This window comes from Lepidochelys kempii, chromosome 8 (assembly GCF_965140265.1).
Source record: "Lepidochelys kempii isolate rLepKem1 chromosome 8, rLepKem1.hap2, whole genome shotgun sequence".
NCBI classification, from domain to species: Eukaryota; Metazoa; Chordata; order Testudines; family Cheloniidae; genus Lepidochelys; species Lepidochelys kempii.
In genome coordinates, this window is record NC_133263.1 from 108,175,539 (window position 1) to 108,195,303 (window position 19,765).

At 53.0% G+C, this 19,765-nt stretch overlaps 1 protein-coding gene across 14 annotated transcripts in view; it reads right to left on the bottom strand.

Annotated features, from left to right (window-relative positions):
* SZT2 (SZT2 subunit of KICSTOR complex) overlaps nt 1-19,765 on the bottom strand; it is a 72,651-nt gene that overhangs the window by 43,506 nt on the left and 9,380 nt on the right. For 13 of the 14 annotated variants that reach the window (XM_073358000.1, XM_073358005.1, XM_073358008.1 and 10 more), the window contains 11 exons: nt 16,652-16,883; nt 15,821-15,950; nt 15,037-15,179; nt 13,333-13,485; nt 12,588-12,702; nt 10,130-10,335; nt 9,479-9,703; nt 8,938-9,016; nt 8,210-8,331; nt 7,680-7,848; nt 3,307-3,421 (listed from right to left, as the gene is read on the bottom strand). In XM_073358000.1, the coding sequence (XP_073214101.1) occupies nt 3,307-3,421; nt 7,680-7,848; nt 8,210-8,331; nt 8,938-9,016; nt 9,479-9,703; nt 10,130-10,335; nt 12,588-12,702; nt 13,333-13,485; nt 15,037-15,179; nt 15,821-15,950; nt 16,652-16,883 (1,689 nt within the window). The remainder of the gene's footprint in view (nt 1-3,306; nt 3,422-7,679; nt 7,849-8,209; nt 8,332-8,937; nt 9,017-9,478; nt 9,704-10,129; nt 10,336-12,587; nt 12,703-13,332; nt 13,486-15,036; nt 15,180-15,820; nt 15,951-16,651; nt 16,884-19,765) is intronic. The other variant, XM_073358012.1, reaches the window with a different exon arrangement.

A 19,765-nucleotide genomic window follows, 5' to 3' on the forward strand; every position in this document is an offset into this window, starting at 1 on the left:
TGAAATATTACAAATGTGTGACATCAGAAGAGAACTTGAGAGACAAGAACAGCACTGAAGGAGCTGATAAATACAAAGCAATTGGCAGAAAGATCAATAAAGGAATGAAGGTGGCCAAGGAGATATGGATTGAAAAACGATGCCCTAAAATTGAAGAGTGTATCAATAATAAAAATAGCAAACGAGCCTTTCAGAACCACCAGACAAATGAAGATCCTAGTGTCTTAGAGAGCCCAGATTTAACAGAGGTGGATGACTTTCCAGTACTACATGAAGAAGTGGAGACAGCTGTGAAATCACTCAAGAACGGAAAGGCTACAGGTATTGACAACATCCCAGCTGAACTGATGAAATTCGAAGGAGAAATAGCAATAGATGTACTCACCAAGATCTGCAACAAGATCTGGCAGACCGGTGAGTGGCCCTCCATGTGGACACAGTCACTAATCACCACTCTGCCAAAAAAAGGCAACCTGCAATTGTGTCAAAATTACTGGACCATAATTAGGACCTTAATTAGCCATCCCAACAAAGTGATGTTGAAAGTCATATTGAACAGATTGAAGCCGCAAGTGGAGAATATCATCGCTGAAGAACAGGCTGGCTTTCGTGCTGGAAGAAGTACCACAGAACAGATTTTCAACCTTCTTGTTCTATGTGAGAAGCTCTTACAACACCAGCAGGACATCTGCCACGTCTTTGTTGACTTCAAGAAGGCGTTTGACAGAGTATGGCACGAAGCTCTCTGGGCAACCACGAAGAAGTACAATGTTGGTCGTAAGCTTATTCTTACCATTAAACAATTGTATGCCGAAGCAGTGCAGTTCTTGTCAATGGCACAATAGGAGAGTGGTTTCGCACCACTGTTGGAGTCCGGCAAGGCTGCCTTCTTTCACCCACACTGTTCAACATCTACTTGGAGCACATGATGATTGATGCCCTAGAAGATCACACACGCAGAGTCAGCATTGGGGGGCGAAAAACCCCAAATCTTCGGTTCGCTGATGACACTGATGGCCTGGTAGGCAGCGAAGATGAACTTGCCAACTTTGTGAAATGTTTGGATGAAAGCCTCCACAAAATATGGCATGGAAATCAGTGCAGAGAAAACCAAGCCGATGACAAACAAACATGATGGGATCAGCTCACGTATCACTGTCTGTGGACAAGAGCTGGAGACAGTGAAACAGTTCAGTATTTGGGGGCAATCATCACTGATGAAGGATCTAAGGCAGAAATTGGCAAGAACTGCGCAAACAGCAGCAACAGTGGCAAAGCTAAAGCCAATTTGGAGGAATAAAAACATCTCCCTGGAATCCAAACTGAAACTGCTGCACGCATTGGTCATCTCCATTTTTCTATGCGTGCAAGACATGGATCCTTCCAGCAAAACTTGAACAGAAAATACAGGTAGTAGAGATGAGATACTTCCGTAAAATCCCGGGCATCTCCTACTTTGACCACATCACTAATGAAGAGGTCTGCAACATCATCACCCAATGCGCTGTGTCATATGAAGACCTCCTGACGACTGTGAAGAAGCGCAAGCTGAAGTGGTACGGCCATGTAACAAGATCATCTGGCCTATCCAAGATCCTCCTCCAAGGGATGGTATGGGGAAGAGAAGAAGAGGTAGCGAGAAGAAGAGATGGATTGACAACATAAAAGAGTGGACAGGAAGGGACTTCGCAGAGACTCAAGCACTGACACACGATCGTCAGGGATGGAGACAATTGGTTGATTGCTCATCAGTGATGGTGCCCCAACGACCAAAGTGGTTATGGGAGTGATGATGATGATGATATTATTCTCACAGCAAAGTGACTGACCTAGTATGTTATTTTACCAATTACAATTGGTTAATAACATAGGAAAAGCAGCTTGATTTATTTATTAACCAATCACGCGTGTTCTAATATCATGTGTTGCAAGGAGTAGACACATTAAAGTGCACTTGTGGCTCGAGTGCCACAGCCTGAGCATCGCTGCGTTGAGAGGGGGAAACGCTTCTGCTGCCACCACTCCTCGGGAGAGAGCCAAAGGTCGCAAAAAGTGAGCAGGGACTCAGGACTGAATTAAGCTGGAGAAGGAGAGCTGTTTAGTTGGGAAGAGTATAACCTGGAGGGACAGGACAGAACAGGCTGAATACCAGGAAATCTTAACCGGGCAGGGAGCACATTAAGCTGTGAATCCATCCTCCAGGGAAGTAGGGGCTGCATTCATTGGCACCCAGTACAAGAGGTACCCCTGGCCCGGCCTTGCGGGGGAGAGGGGCCTGAACGGCGCTTCCCCAACTCTCATTCCCACCTTCACTGACTGGTGGGTAGATCCCGCTGCCCAATGGTGCCAGGCTTACCTTGCCACACAACACAGGGCCAGTGGCTCCAGAGTGGGCAAGGCTTTCAGAACAGCTGAGCTCCCCACAGGCTTGCTTGAGAACAGTGGAGATGCTGGAACTGAGCTTGCCTGAAAGCCTGGCCCTCGGCTGTACAAAGGAGAGCCTGCTGTGGGGACCTTGGTGACAGAGAGCCTTCAGGACTGTTCTAGTTCCCTTACCACCCCCCAGCCACTGGTGGACCATCGCTAGCTGCAGTGCCAACACGAAACTGCACAAACGGAATGCGTCCCCTTGCTGTGCTGCCCTCCAAGACCACCTCTATTCCCTTTTGCTTCCGGAGGGATGGTCAGCCAGGTTAAATGAGTCGAGGTTCCTGGGCTGCTAGTGCACCAGATCAGGAGGTGCCAAGGGAACATGACTTGCAGACAGGTAGCTGCAATCTCTAGCTAAGGGATTTAGTGCTCAAAGAGGTTCAGAAGGGTCCTGAGAGCAGACCTCCTGGAGCATCAAGGGAGCTCCCCATAGTTTGGTCTGTAACCCTTCCTACATTCAGCTGTCCATCTAGGTGTTCAGCCCACCCTCAGGACCATAGAATCTGAGCACCTGCTCCTAAGAGGGATTCTCTTTGCAAAGAAGTTGAGACACCCACGATGTCCAGTCAAGGAAAAGGGAATGGAGACAGACAGCAGCTCTTCCTCACCCAGAACTGCTCCGCAAGCCAGAGAAAAGGATTTCTTCCCCCTCCCCAAGACCTCAGGCTGCCTGCTGGCTTTCATAAGCCCAGCCCGCCTCTTCACCAGCTGAGCCACAGGCTGGGTGACCTGTGGGAGCAGCGCAGGAGGCTGTCAGACAGTAAGAGCGAGCTGTCAGAGCTCCAGAACGAGCTGTTGAGAACTTCGTCTTGCTGGCAGTAGGCTCCGCCCCGGTTCTGTCCATCATGCCAGAGCAGAAATAGATTCTTGACTCACCTTCAGCAGCCTTGGTGTCCAAAGCCAGGGACACCCACTCCTTGTTCTGGCATAGCTGGCTGATGTACTCGAAAGTTAGCATGGTGCTAACACAGGCCAGATCCCTGGGGTACAGCTGCAAAAGGGACACAGGCTCAGTCTCGAACAAGCCTCAAGCGGAAGACGACCCAGGGCAGAGGAAGTCTGAAGACAGGAGACTTCATCCCAACCCTCCTGATCTCCCTTGTATCCACTCTCATCCCCTCCTTAACCTGTCTCTCTCCTCTGGCTCTTTCACTTACAATACTGTCATGTTTTAGTCTCTCTCATCTTGGAAGTCCACCTTTGACTCCACTTGCCACTCCAACTATTACCCCATCTTCCTTCCATCACTGAAGGCACTATCTATAAATTGCTGACTGAGTTCCTCTCCTCCAATTCCACCCTAGACCCTCCAGTACAGCTTCTGCCCCTTGCACTCCAGGAAACCGTTTTTGATGAGGACTCTGTGACCTCCCCCTAACCAAAGCTTAGAACGAGTGCTCCGTCCTCACCCTCCTTGACCTATCAGCCACGCTCCTCTTGAACCGTTGGCCTCCCTTGGCTTCAATGACTGTCCTCTCCTAACTCTCTAATCTCACCATCAGCGTGTCCTTACAAGTCCTGCACCTTCCGGGGGGGGGGGGGAGGGGGCGTCCACAGGGCTCTGTCCTTGGTCCCCTTCTCTTCGCCCTCGACACCTTATCTCTGGGTAATTTCATCCACCCACACAAATTCAACAGCCATCTCTATGCTGATGACTCTCAGATCTATTTCTGCTCCAGACCGGTCTCCTTCTCTCTGTTGACCAGTATGTGCTGGCTAGCATATACACACACCCCTATCTCATATTATTACTAGGTATTATCCACACCATATATATATTAGTATCCATTAAACACAAATATTATAGCAATTGCATAGCCTAAATTGGCCTAATCTTAACTAGACTCCTGTTCACTTACATTAAGAATTCAACCGTGATTTCAACAATTTCCACCCCACAATCAACCTCAGCCTGGACCAGTCCACACAAGAGATCCACTTCCTGGACACTACAGTGCTAATAAGCAATGGTCACATAACCATCACCCTATACCAGAAACCTACTGACTGCTATACTTACCTACATGCCTCCAGCTTTCATCCAGACCACACCACACGATCTATTGTCTACAACCAAGCTCTACGATACAACCGCATTTGCTCCAACCCCTCAGACAGAGACAAACACCTATAAGATCTCTATCAAGCGTTCTTACAACTACAATACCCACCTGCTGAAGCGAAGAAACAGATTGACAGAGCCAGAAGTCACCTACTACAGGACAGACCCAACAAAGAAAATAACAGAACGCCACTAGCCATCACCTTCAGCCCCTAACTAAAACCTCTCCAACGCATCATCAAGGATCTACAAACTATCCTGAAGGACGACCCATCACTCTCACAGATCTTGGGAGACACGCCAGTCCTTGCCTTCAGACAGCCTCCCAACCTGAAGCAAATACTCAATAGCAACCACACAACAAAAACACTAACCCAGGAACCTATCCTTGCAACAAAGCCCATTGCCAACTCTGTCCACATCTCTATTCAGGGGACACCATCTTAGGGCCTAATCACATCAGCCACACTGTCAGAGGCTCGTTCACCTGCACATCTACCAATGTGATATATGCCGTCATGTGCCAGCAATGCCCCTCTGCCATGTACATTGGCCAAACTGGACAGTCTCTATGTAAAAGAATAAATGGACACAAGTCAGATGTCAAGAATTATAACATTCAAAAACCAGTCGGAGAACACTTCAGTCTCTCTGGTCACTCGATTACAGACCTAAAAGCGGCAATTCTTCAACAACAAAACTTCAAAAACAGACTCCAACGAGAGACTGCTGAATTGGAATTAATTTGCAAACTGGACACCATTACATTAGGCTTGAATAAAGACTGGGAGTGGATGGGTCATTACACAAAGTAAAACTATTTCCCCATGTTTCCCCCACTGTTCCTCAGATGTTCTTGTCAGCTGCTGGAAATGGCCCACCCTGATCATCACGACAGAAGGTTTTTTTTCCCCCCTCTCCTGCTGGTAATTTTTTCCCTCACCTCACCTGATCACTCTAGTTACAGCGTGTATGGTAACACCCACTGTTTCATGTTCTCTGTGTATATAAAATCTCCCCACCATATTTTCCACTGCAGGCATCCGATGAAGTGAGCTGTAGCTCACGAAAGCTTATGCTCAAAAAAATTTGTTAGTCTCTAAGGTGCCACAAGTACTCCTGTCTTATTAAGGATCCCATGACACCTTGCATTAGCTGAAGTAGATAGGAAAACTGTCAGGATCAAGACATAGGGGTGTTTTACCACAGCAACAGATAGGGAGCTACTCTCACAGGCTAGTACTGGAATGTCCCAAAGGAAGAGGACCAAATATCGGATCGTTCTTCCGTGGTACAAGCCTAGGAAGGTACCTTCAGGACCAGGATCTGGATTGCTAGGTTCCAGAATAACGATAAGGAAAGGACTTACAAACAGGGACAAACGATGGGTGCATTACAGTGACATAAGCAAACGTGTAACTTGGAAAGTCACCCTATGAACACTACCAGCTGAAGTGCATAGTTTTGGGAGCACACCTTCTGCATAAAGTGAACGTAAATGGCTCCTGAAGACTGGTATTGCATAGAACCTTTCCCCTTGTATATTATTACTGGCTCATAGCTAAGGCTAAGTTTTTGTCACGGATATTTTTAGTACAAGTCACGGACAGGTCATGGGCAATAATGAAAAATTTATGGAACCCCGTGACCTGTCCCTGACTTTTAGTAAAACAACCCATGACAAAATGGGTAGCCTGAGCAGCTCAGGGGGAGGCGGGTGGGAGGCGGGGAGGAGGAGGGCTGGGATCTCCAGGGTCCCCCTCTGGTGACAGCTCCAAGTTGCGGTTACCCAGAGCTCTGGGGTCCCCCCTGCCAGCCAGCGCTGGCTGATGCCACAGAGGTCTTTGGAAGTCACAGATTCCGTGACCTCAGTGACTAAGCCTTACTCATAGCAATAAACCTGAATGACATTGGCTATTTGGTCTCTGAGTATCTTTCATAGTGAACCAAAGTGTGGTCAAGCAATTGTCCATACAATTTATCAACACGTCCAAACTAAAATCTTGGCCTGCCTCTCTGACATCTCATGGATGACTAGCCATCAGCTTCAGCTCAACCTGTCTAAAAAGCAGAGCTCTTAATCGCCCTCCTGCACCTCCTTTCTCAGTCACTGCGTACACCACCATCATCCTGCCCGTCACTCGGTCGTCGTCACTTTTGACTAAGACTCTCTTTAGGTCCTCACATCCGGCTATCTGTCTCTCCAATTCTTTCTCCACAGCATCTGTAAAATAGGGCCTTGCCTAGACACTCATGCACCTAAAACACTCATCCAGGTGCTACTCACTTCACATCTCAATCACGGCAACATTCTCCTCCTGGCCATAACCAATGCAGCCTTCCCCGCTCGTACCCATTCAGAGTGCTGCCATAGAGATCATTTTCTTACCCTGTTTTGACCAAACTCCTTTCTTTGCAACCCTTCACCAGCTGCCCTTGCTCTACTGCATCAAATGTAAGCTACTTGCTTTCACTTTCTCTCTCTCGTTCATGATTGTGGTGTCCACTCCTGCCTCTCACCATCCCGTGAGGCCAGCCTCCCTCACCCACTCGGCACATGTTCAAACAAACACCTTTGTGCCTTTCTCCCATGCTGCCCCTCACACCCGGGAGGAGCATCCCATAAACATCTGCAAAGCTGCCTCACTACCCTCCTTCAAATCTCCCTTGATGATTTATCCTCACGCCTAGGAGCCCTAGTCACGGGCTGTGCTAAGCAGTGCACAGACAGAACAAAGACAGCCCCTGTGCCAGAAAGCTTCTAGTCGGAGCATAAGAGAGAGATGAGTACAGGCAGACTGGGGAGCACACAGAGAAAGTGAAACCCTATTGGTCACCATGATGGGCAGTGAGTTCAGCACACCAGGAGTCAGTTGTCATAGTTCTGTGGGTATCCCAGCAAAGGAGAGTTTTGAAAAGGACCACCAGGTAGCTTTGACCTCCCCAGGTCTCCTTGGCCATGATGCCCAGAAAAGACCTGACAACAGCAAGGCCGCGCGTGTGCTGAGACCGGAGCCCGTCCTGCTGAGCAATACTGTCCCATTGTTTCCCTGCACTTCGCTGTCAGTTTGACTCATCTAAGGTCCCACGCTTAGAAGATTTTGGTCTGTATTTGCATGGAGCCTGACCCAATGGGGGCCTGGCACGTGACTGGGCTCACCATCCCCACCCGCCCTTGGAGACTCACGGCTTTGGGGATCTTCTGGTAGGGCAGCCCTTGGAGATACCTCCAGTTCTCAGCAGTGCTGCGGATGTGGCCACTCTGTGGTTCCACCCAGCACTCAGTGACCAGGTTCAGCTCGGTATCCACTTCAATGGCCTCCACCTCTGTGTCATTGTCGTCATCTGTAGAGAAGCTGGAGAACAGCGTACGTGGGGTGAGCGTCCTGCACAACCAGGTGTTTGCTCAGGCCTCTCCACCGTACTGCACCAAGGGCTGCCCGGGCTCCAGACACCCCCCAGGCAGCACCACTCGCCTACCCCTGCAGCACCTCCAGCCTCCAGAGAGTGGGCATCAATGGCTAGCCCACCCCTGCAGCAGGCCATGCCCAGCGAGGCACAAGGGCACTGCAGCTCCAAGCAGTCACAGCCCAACAGCTGCCAAGGGTGCGCTAGGTATGGCCCTCCCCATCCCCACACGCTGCTGGACAGGCCCGAGGCCAAGAGCCAGAGGGGCTGGCTCTCAGTGCTACCTGGGAGGCTGATCCCCGATCTCACCTGTCCTTGGTGGAGGTGGAGTGCGGCGGGAAGAGGACATACTGGACGATGCAAGTGTGCTTCTCTCTGCCGCTGCTGTCACCACTGGAGGAGTCACTCTGCGGCCAAGATGCTGCATGAGCCTGACTGGCAACAACAGCACCAATGTGTGCCTACCCCCTGCCTCCACCAAACCCTTCTGCCCCGTCACTGTGCCCCGAAACACAGCCCACTGCTGGACCGGCACCAACAGCACCAATGCGTGCCTACCCAGTGCCTCCACCAAACCTCTCTGCCCCATCACTGTGCCCCGAAACACAACCCACTGCCATATCAGTCTCCTGTCACCACTCCCCAAATCCTTCTGACCCGCTTCCTCATGCCCCCTGCAACAGCCCACCCACAAGTCCCTCTGCTCCCAACCCCATACCCTCAAATCCCCTGCAACACAGCCTACCACACCCCTCTGCCCCCATCCCCACACCTCCCCCAACACAGCACACCCCAAATTCCCCCACCTCCCCCAACACACCTCACCCCCCATGGCAGGGAAGTGGAGAGGGAGCCTGCACCTTTACAGCAGAGAGCCCCCCCCAGGGCTCCATGGGACCTTTCAGCCCCAGGGCTGGGGAGACGACAGAAGCCACTGAGCCCCAGAGAAGTGAATGGGTCTCCCCACACTCGTTCCCATGGTGTCTCAGAGAGTGTGTCCCCTTGAAGGGGCTGGGTGGGGCAGGGACAGGACTCACCCGTATGGGCAGCTCCAGCACCATATTGATAATTCCGTCTCCACTGGATGCAAAATGGAAACCCTCTGACAAACGGATCCTGGGCAGCACCAGAGAAAAGCACTGGGAGATAAGCAACTCCTCCGCTCCGCTCTCCCTCCGACCACAACCACAGGAGCCCCTCAGCCACAGGAACTCCCCAGGGCCCCCCTGCAGGGACTGGGTCTGAGCCAGCCCCGACACACCGGGAGTAGCTTGGCATGTTACACAGACACGGCTCAGACAGAAGCAGAGGCCAGGCCATGGTGCCATGCTCCAGGAGACGCCTCCTGCGCCCTCACGCCAGGGAACTCACTCCCCCTTAGCTGGTGGCAGCAGGACTCGGTGAACCCTCCAGGCCCAGTGGTTCTGGCAGCTGCTCACAGAATCAGAGCCGTGCTGAGATGGGTTATGGGAGCCCAGACCAGCCTCAGACCATCCGGCCCTGCCCTGGGGTCTGCACCTTCGGAAAGGGCAGCTCCCCGCCAGCCAGCTCCCTGCCCCGCTCAGTCATGACACTTACTCGGTGAGCGTGGACAGGAGCTGGGCTACAGCTGCGATGGGCACGGCTGGGACGAGCCCCGACTGGATGCACCAGATCCAGCGCTGGTGGTAGAAGTAGCGGGAGAGCGAAGCCAGAGTGGAGGAGGCAGTACGGTTGGCTACCATGGTGAGGGGGCCGGACACAGGGGGGTGCTCCAGGGTGAGGATGAAGGGAGCCCGGTAGTCGGAAGGCAGCTTCTCATACCTAGAAGGGTGGAAGGGAGAACGACCAGCCAAGAGGGAAGCGTCCCCAGACAAGGCCTGCACTTCTGGCTGAGTGGCCTGATCCTGGATCTAACTCCTCGGGGGCAGCAGCAGGAAGGCTAGGACCTGCTCCACTTCGGTGATCCTCTCTTCCCCCGAGCTCTGGCCAGGTTTGAATTCTCCAGCGCAGCACTGATTCTGAGCCCTGCGACTCACAGGCACTCCTAGGCCATGGCCACAGCTCTGTCAGGGAACATGCCCGCTGAACCCACCCCAAGGGCACAGGCTCCCCAGCCGCACCAGCCTTCCACGGGCCCCTCCTCAGGTGCAGGGCTAATCCTCAGCGCTTCCCCTCCCGCTCGACTACTAAGCAAGAGGAGCCCTGGAAGCCTGATGCCCCTCTGCCCCACCAGCCCACCGCCACTACCTGATCAGGAGCTTCTCCAGCGGCTTGTGCAGCACGACAAGGCAGGGCCTGTCCGAGAGGGCTGGTGGGGCCCCAGCCACGGGTGGGGACTTCGAGGGAGAGCAGCTGCCAAAAGTTTTCCTCTTCACTTTGGGAGTCGCCTCTTTGCTCTGGACCCTGTGGGGGAAGCGCAGCTGCAGGATCCGGTCCTGTAACTCCTCCACTATCTGCAGGACACAGGCAAAAGGAACCCTGAGCAGCTCTATTTAGGGATCACAGGGGGTCTACAGTGCAGACTACACCCAGGTTCCGACTGCCATTCGAGCCCAAGCCCCCTTTCCATCCACGAACAGATCAGGCGGACCCAGGTCGGCAGGCACTCGGAGCCTGGGGCCTAGACCTGGAGTCAGCCACAGCGCGGGCTGAAGCCCACGTGTTCTGCAGCACGGCTGCAAGTCAAGCCACAATCAGAAGGGCGGCCGCAGCACGGTGTGGATTTGTTCGCCCATCTGAGGGAGCCAGGCCCAGCCAGGGCAAACCCAGAGGTACAATGAAGCATGGACGCCCAAGCAGGGCTTGGAAACACAGGGCTTGGGTCCTGCAGACTTGGGCGTAGCTACGTCCTTGCTGCCTGTTGTAGAGACAAGCAACTCGAGGTGAGCAGCTAGTGCAGTGCCTTGGCAGAGGGCGAACGTGATCCTGGGATGTACAGACAGGAGCAACAAACAGGGAGGTGATATTACTTCTGCATGTGACATTGGTGAGGCTTATACTAGAATACAGAATCCCGTTCTGGGTCCACATTTTAAAATGGACATTGAAGATTGGAGAGGGGGCAGAAAAGAGCCACAAATTGCTCTTAGGGCTGGAGAAATGCTTTATAGTGACAGGCTTAAAGAGCTCAAGCTGTTCAACTATCAAAGAGAAGACTGCAAGGTGACTGGATTGCAGTGACAAGTACTTTCCAGGAGAGAAAACACCCAGTACCAAACGGCTTTTTAACTTGGGACAGGAACCACCAATGGCTGGTGGCTGAAGCCAGACAAATAAGGCAGAATTGTTTTTCGATCCATGAGGGTTACTAACCCCTGGAACAGTCTGCTGAGGGAGGAGATGGACTCTCCAGCTGGAGGCCTTTCTGCAAGAGATGCTTTAGCCAAACAAGTTACTGGGCTCAGCACAGGGGTGGCTGGATGAAGTGTAATGGTCTGTGTCACACAAGATGAGCACAATGGTCCTTTCTGGCCTTAAACTCTATGAATCAACCGCCCCTTCCCCACTCCTGATCAACAAACAGCTCTGCTCTGTGGAGAGAGGCACCAGGGGAACTACTCCCTACTCTTGCCCCATTCTGGGTCTGCAGGAACCCCATTACACAGGCACTGCCAGATGGGTCCAGACCAAAGATCTGCCTAGCTCAGTGTCCTGGCTCCAACAGCTGCAGACAAGGTACAAAAACCCCGCTGCAGCATGTGGATAATCTGCCCCCATACTAGTCTCCTCCTGATTTCTAATAGTTACAGGTTGGGTTAAGCCCCAAAGTGCAAGGTTTTCATCCCTTCCAATATTCTTTTTTAGGGTATTCTGTACCCATGTAAAGGCCCTACCTCACTTTGAATCTTGTTAAGTTCTCACGTCAGCAACTTGCTGTGACTTCCACTGTCAAATTTCCTTTTATGTTTTCAATTTGCCACTTTTCTTCCTCATTGAATGTGCCTTATCCTGGTGTTAGGAGACTAAACAGCACTCCCAACTGCCCTTCTCTAGTCCACTCCTTTCAGAGACTTTTATTAAGTCACCTGCTGCGCTGTCTGGTCTGCCACATCTGCAGTGAGTTTCACTTCTCTCTGCCTCCTTTCCTTTCCAGACCACTAAAGAACACAGGACCTAGTACAGATCCTGGGGCGCCACAATGAAAACTGAACACATCATCCCACTGTTTCCTGTCTCCTTCACAGATCCTGATCCCTCACTTTGCCTCTCAGCCCCTGACATCTTAGCTTCTTAGTAGCCTCTTGCCAGGGACTTTGTCAAAATCTAAATTATGTTAACTAGTTTGCTCTTCTATCCACTACTTTATTAACACTCGAATTCTAATAGCGCAGTGAGTCATGGTTTTCCTCTGCACAAATCAAGCTAGTTAGATCAAATCATATAATCTTCAGGTGTTTTATTATACTATTTTTAATAATCATTTTGACTTGTTTAGCAGGCACAGATGTGAGGCTTATTGGTCTGCAATTCCCTGGATCACCCTTGGAGCCACTTTAAAATACAGATGCAATATCTTGCCACCTTCCAAATCTCTGCTACAGCAGCTGCATTTTAAATTCATTTGTCCCAAATCCCAAAAAGCTGCCTGGTCAAGGTGTCAGCTCTGTAAATACGTCCACCTGCTTCTTCTCCATGCCTGCCCCACACGCCTCGCAGGCTGCTCACTTTGTTCCCACTGCCCCACAGCGTTCTCCCTCAGACTCACCTGGTTCCTGGCCTGGGCAGGCGTCCCAATGGGGAACCCTAGCCGGAGAACCATGCAGGGAGCTTTGGAGATGATCCGCACCACATAGAATGAGGAAGGAGCTGGATCCTCAGAGCTGGAAGAGGAGTTAGTCACTGACTGGGCAGCAGGGAGAATGGTCTAACCAGGCAGCATGGCCTTGGCAGAGCTCTTGCTGCTCTGGAGCCCAATGCAGAGTGGATGCTCCTTCCCCAGCTGCGAGGTCAGAGAGTTTCCTACTATGGGCGAGCTGCAAGCTGGGTTTGGAGTCATTCAGAGATTTCCACTGCAAATGGGCAGCAGAGACAGAACCAGCGCTGGGGTCAGCCAGGAGGAGCCAAGCAGGCCCTGCTAGCAGGGATCAGCCTGGACTATTTCCATTGCACAGCACAAGAGGAGTGCAGACAGCTGCTGAGTCAGATGCACTCCAGGGCCCCAACAAGAGAAGACAGAGTACTGCCATGGGGGTTACAGCTGAAAGGCTTCCTGGCAAGAGGAGGGGCTGTCTTATGCAGACGGGGCAGAAAGGGGGCCAGGAGCAGAGAGGGGAAGAGGGCTCTGGCAGCGCACGGAAGGTGGGGAATGTGGCACACCTGAATGGCAGTTCCAACAGCACATCAGCCATGGTGTTAGTGTGCAAAAGGAACCCTGACTCCTTCCCCACCCCTGCCAGGCTCTCTATGGAGCACAGCGGAAGCAGCACCCTGCAGTACAAGAAGCCTCTCACCTGGGCATCAGTTTGACATAGGAGTAGCCTTCCACCAGCACAAAGCTGCTCCAGTCCCGCAGCAGGGAGGTGAGCGCTGAGTGGGAGATGCGGCACTGGATGGTGCTGTACCGGCCATTGTTGCCTGGTGTGTGCAGGTGCTTTGGGATGGGTCTGTGGAACACACCAGCAAGTCACTAGCCCAGCCCTCCTGTCTGCTCCCAGCATGGCCCAAGAAGGGCCCCTGCAGAGCCCCTGGCCCACTCACCTTCCCTCACGAGCCTGGGCAGGATCAACCTGCCCCCACCCCATACACACACACAAAATGGCTGCCACCAACTCCTCTCCTGCTGTGCTGTCTGGCTCTGCCACCTCTAAGGGAGTTCCACTGTTCCACTGTCACAGGAATCCTGCTCTCCCCCTAGGCTGATCTGCTACCTCTCCCTCTGTACAACGGAGATAGCATTACCTACCTGCTTCCCAGGGACCTAAGGGGTAAACCTTTGATCAGGGCTGGGGATTAGCCACACTGATCCTAACAGGGCACCCTCCCCTCCTTGGCTTCAGATGATCTCAGGGTGGGCAGCAAGCCAGCTATTGACTGCACTGTGTCCATATGAGCCAATGGAGCTTTGCAGTCACCTGCCATAATGTCAGGACATCCAGAGTGAGATTCCCAACTGGCCCCGCTCCTGGAGGCTCCAGCTCTCCAGAGGTTCCTGGCCCTGGGCTCTGCCTGAGGCGGGAATCAGAGCAGACTCCTGCAGTGTTTTACGGAAATGAGGGCCATTGTGAACTGGCAGCCCCTTTCTCAGCAGGACACAACAGGCTGTACCTGTCCTTTGATACCCCTGGAAGAGGCCACAGCCCCACAATACTGAGCCCTGCGCTACACCAGAGTTAGGTTGACGTAAGGCAGCTTATGCTGCCCTAACTATGTAAGCATCTACACTAAAATGTTGCTCCCGCTGACGTAACTCGCCCACTACGCGACTTAACTCCACCTCCGCAAGAGGCTTAGGTCAGCGTAGTTAGGTCGACCCAGTGTCAGCGTAGACACTGCCTTGCTTACATCAACCATTGCTGCCTTTCAGAAGCCGTCCTGTGATGCCCCACACTAACTGTACAATCGGTGCAAGTGCTCCTGGGGAGGAGACGCACCACTGACACGCGGAGCGTAGGGTGGACATGCACAAGTGATTCAATTCCGGCGGCGCTGTACATCCATATCACTTAGGTTGACATAATTTTGTCGTGTAGACACACCCAGAGCTTCCCCAGCCCGCAGGGAGGCCTACTGAGCCACAGGGTGAAATTCCAACTGGGAGGCCCACAGGAGACCCTGCAATCAGATTCTCCGGCAGAGACAAACCCCAAGGGCACCTAACACTCCCAGGAGCTGCCTTTCTTCTCCCCTCCCCCTCCAGCCAGGATGCCTTCCCAGCCTGCAGAGGGTTAATGCACAAACAGCAGGGTCTCCTCCGGCTAGTGGGCCTTCCCATGCCTAAGAGCCAAGCCTATTCTACCTGCGCTGTGCAGCAAGCAGCCACCTTCCAGGGCCCTCCTGTGCACTGAGTAATCCTGCGTAGCCCCCTTCCGTCAGCGAGGCAGCTCCTGCAGGCTCTGGCTGCAGAGCCAGGCTCCCGCTGTCCCTAGGGCTGCTTTCCTACCCACTGCGACTCATCCAGGTCATGGCTGCCCTAGCCCCACCACGGACGTACGTACGTGTCATGCTCCAGCATGAGGACAATCCGATGCATGTGCAGCCACCGCTGCCAGAAATTAGCATCCATGGAGAGAATGGGCTTCCAGTAGGAGGCAAACTGCGAATGGCTGCAGTCAGAGCCGCTGTGCTGCAGGGACAGCACCTGAGAGACAGAGCGAAAGAGCTGGGGTTACAGAGATCAGTAGCAAGCTGTTGGTTTCCCCACAGAGAAGGTCCAAGCCTCCCCGGAGTCTGAGCCACGCAGGCACCTAGCAGGTGGGCTGAAGAGCATTACATTGTCTCTGGGGAGAAGTAATGCTTTCAGCAGCGTAACTGAGCGATGCAGCCCCTGACAGCCAGTATGGGCTTCCACACAGATGGGAAGGTATCCATAGACACACCAAGGCAGGCTGAGCCTGCGACACTCCTGCCCTCTCTAGTTGGAGTGCACCTGGAGCACACACTGCATGCTTGCTGGAGAACACTCTGCACATTGCCTAGAATGGGAAGCCTGCTATTCACCCCAGGGACTTTCCAGGAGCAGCAGTCTGTGGAGCAGACACCCTAAGCTGGCACCCTGGAGTGCACAATGCTCGGGAAAGGACATCAGGGAAGGGGTGGTTCACACAGCATCACGCGGAAGTGGAGCAGTGCAACTGTTAGCAAGGAGAACAGCCTGTGGGCCGTCCCTGTGAGGCACAGTTACCACAGCAGCCACCCGCATGGATCAGCCATCTGACACCAGGATTCAGAACAGAAGGGCACCTGTTCCCTGGGCTCTCAGGAAAGGGGGAGGTGGCATACCGGGGTGGTGGAGCCTGGTGGGATGTAGAAAAGGGGCACTCCGTTCTTAGTGCTCTCAGGGATGGTGAAGTGCTCTGGAACGGTGTCAAAAGACTGCAGGTGAACTAGCATCTGATCGGTCTGGTTGATGCTGCAAGACAAAAGCTACGGTTAACTCTCCAGGGCGCTCCCAGCCAATCTAGCATTCAGAGCTGTGCTGTTAGGCCAGCTGGGGGCATGTCCTTGGGGGAAGGAGGATTCCCCCATGCCCAGCAAAGGACACACTAGAGGGAACCCGAAAGCAGCAGCCCACCCCCGCAGGCGAGAGAGCTCAGCGACAGCAAGGAAAGTTAGGAAAGGGCTCGGCCAAGTCCTTCCCTCACAGGTACAGCAGGCAGGGAACAACTGCGCAGAACAGGGGTAGATGCCTCTGCAGAGCTCGGGAACACTGGGCAGATGCCCACAAGTCATCTGGGATCAGCCACACACCCCACCTACCTGAGAATCACCCACAACTCTGACCTTCAGAGTAAGGCAGCATTGCAGGGTGGTGCCAACCTCACTGGGCAAACATCCCCTGCTCACTGCCCAGCCCCTCCCAATGCCTGGGGTCTGGTTAGATACAGCAAACAGACCAGGGAACGAAGCGCTGTCGGCTCTGGGAATCCTACTGCCTAGGACACAAGTCAGTTCAAGTCCCTCTTCCCAATTGTGTCACCGCAACTGGCATTCCTCTTCAGGCCACCCCCACTGGGGGGCTCAGGTGAGCAGGGAAAGGGGGTGCAGAGGCACCCTGGAGCCAGCAGGTACTGGGGTCAGACTATGAGAGCGGCAGGGAATGGCCAGGCTCACCTCTGCAGCGTGTTCCAGAAGCGACGGATCACTGTAGTGCGGTACAGGCTGGTGATAGGCTTCCTCATGGTGCAGCTGATATCATGCAGGATGTCATAGCTGCCCTCCATTGTCACCTCCACCCAGGCACTGCGCTTGGAGGGGTCCAGGGGCCATCCCGCCACAGCCAGGTATTCTATCCGCATGTTGTGCTTCCACAGCAAGACCAGTTTCACCTCCAGCTGGGAGCCACCTGCGTGGGGGGAGAGCAGGGCAGTGAGGGGCTGCGGTCAAGCTCCCTCCCACGCCATGACCCAGCAGCATCACCTCTTGCCTCCAGACGCAAGCGTCATCTGACATGGGGCCCCTGAACAGGTACGATGATTCCCAGAATCCTTTGGGTGGGATGGTCCCTCTGCTCCATGGGGTCAGGGCTGAACTCAGCACCCCCAGCCTGCCCTAAGCACAATGCACCCAGGCTCTGCTCTGACTCCCCAGCGATGGGGACTCCACAACGCCCCCCAGCAGCTTGTTCTGGCAGCTGGGTGGGCCATCCAGCTAAATGAGCCCCCTCCTACTTACCCCGGCCTTTCCCTTCAGCCATCGCGGCCTGCTCTGCACCCCACAGCACAGGAGCACAAGTGGGCCCAGGCCCACTCAAATACCACTCTGAACTGGCAGAGGCCACTCTGCCCTGTACACGTGTCTTCCTACCCCCAAACACCTTCCAATCACACGCTGAGCGAGGGGACGTGTGGTTCATTCTCTCGCGCACGCCCCCACGAGGACAGAGGTGTTTATGCAACACAGCCTTTTGCTGGGGAACTGTTTTGAAATGCACACGCTGCTGTGTGCATGTCACAGACATGCACCTGGCCTTTGGAATGAGAGGCCAGTTCCTAGGGCAGGCTCAGACCCGCCAAGCAGAGCTCTGTCTCCTGCACAAATGAGCTTTCCCCTTGTGAAGGAAGTTCCATGGTGCCAGAGGAGCAGAGTGGTCAGTCAGAGGCTTCATCCTGGAGCTTTGGGCTCTCAGACATGCTGGGCTAGGTCATGGAGCACTATGCACACTAGGACCAAGACCCTGCCCCTAACTCAGCAGTCTATAGGCAGCCAATGCAGAGTGTACGACAGATGTGGTTTGCTCACAGTATCCCGTACTGGTGAGGAGACACGCTGCGGCACTCGGTACCAGCTGGAGTTCCCTGATGGCTGACAGCCTTCATGTCACACTGGTCCCATCTCTCCCCAGACATGCCTGCCCCAAAGTGAACAAGCCAGCCTGCCCCATGGGCTGTTCTCCAAAGTCCTTCAGCTCTTTGGGGCCTGCTCCAAGCGCTCCATTCCCTCACTTGCCAGAGTGATGGCAGCGCCCAAGGAGGGCCTGGCTGGGCCAGGGGAGCAGAACATCCATCCCACACATTAGCCTGTGGAAGCAACCCAATCGAACGGGTCATCGCACTGCCGACTCATTCACTCACTCCCCCACGAGGTCCCCAGTGCTGCACTGCTAGCAGGGCTTCTCAAACCTTTCCTCGGCGAGTGGCTGGAGATGCTAAGCCACCAAAGGAGGTAAGTCACTGGTCAGAAGCCAATCATCCCAACCAGACCTGATGCAGTGCTGCCCGCCTGAGTCTGCAGCCAGCCTCAGTTTCCCCCGCACAGCGCTACCTAGAGCAAGAGTGACATTAACTAGACTCTGGTCAGCAGCAGAGCAGCTGTCCAGAACCACACCCACAGCAGTGACACCAATGAGAAAGAGTCTGGTCAGCTGCATTCTGCTGCTGCCTAATAGCGAGGCATCCTTCTCCTTTGCGGAGCCTGTGCTGATTACACCATCAGGTCCAATTTTCCAACCATTTTATAATTCTGTTTTAAAAATTGTTGTTCCAACTAATTTACATAGTGCTAGTTTACATGCCAGAATTCCCAGGCACATCCTATGGGATGCAGATACAATTGCTGCCCTCTGAGCCTCCGGTATAGATGTAGATTTTAAATAATAGATTGCAATTTTTTGTTAGCTCATATACTTCGTTCTGAAGCTCTTTCAGTACACCGTCTGGCCCAGGTGACTTGTCTACTTTTGATACTTCAGGCCCTGACAGTGCTTCATCTTTACTGTCCGAGAAGAGCAGGTATCTCCCCAACATCTTCTGAGCTGAAGACTGATACAAAGAAATAATTCAACTTTTCTGCTATGTCCTTATCCTCCTCATCTGCTCCCTTGACACCCGACTAGGCAAGCAGACACAATGATTCTCCTGCAGGCATCCTGTCTTTTCATATGCAAACGATTTCTTGATATTTGTGTTTGGCAGTCTGCTCTTCAAAAGTCCTGTTCTCACCCTAGTTTCCGCTGTACATTTCTCCTGCTGGAATTTATGCTTCTTTACTTAGCTTCACCAAAGCAAGATTTCCATTTTCTCTCTCTCTCTCTCTAGGTAGCACCAGGTACATTTATGGTGCTACTGAAATCCTGCCCATGCTATCATTTCTGCAGCCACTCACCTGGCTCTGCTGCAGCCACTGCTGTGCTGGCAGGAGTGCAGGCAGCTTAGGTAATGTAAATACAGCGCTACCTGCTGGCAGCCACTCTCTTTGCATCAAGTGCTACTATTTCATAGAATCATAGAATATCAGGGTTGGAAGGGACCCCAGAAGGTCATCTAGTCCAACCCCCTGCTCAAAGCAGGACCAATTCCCAGTTAAATCATCCCAGCCAGGGCTTTGTCAAGCCTGACCTTAAAAACCTCTAAGGAAGGAGATTCTACCACCTCCCTAGGTAACGCATTCCAGTGTTTCACCACCCTCTTAGTGAAAAAGTTTTTCCTAATATCCAATCTAAACCTCCCCCACTGCAACTTGAGACCATTACTCCTCGTTCTGTCATCTGCTACCATTGAGAACAGTCTAGAGCCATCCTCTTTGGAACCTCCTTTCAGGTAGTTGAAAGCAGCTATCAAATCCCCCCTCATTCTTCTCTTCTGCAGGCTAAACAATCCCAGCTCCCTCAGCCTCTCCTCATAAGTCATGTGTTCCAGTCCCCTAATCATTTTTGTTGCCCTTCGCTGGACTCTCTCCAATTTATCCACATCCTTCTTGAAGTGTGGGGCCCAAAACTGGACACAGTAC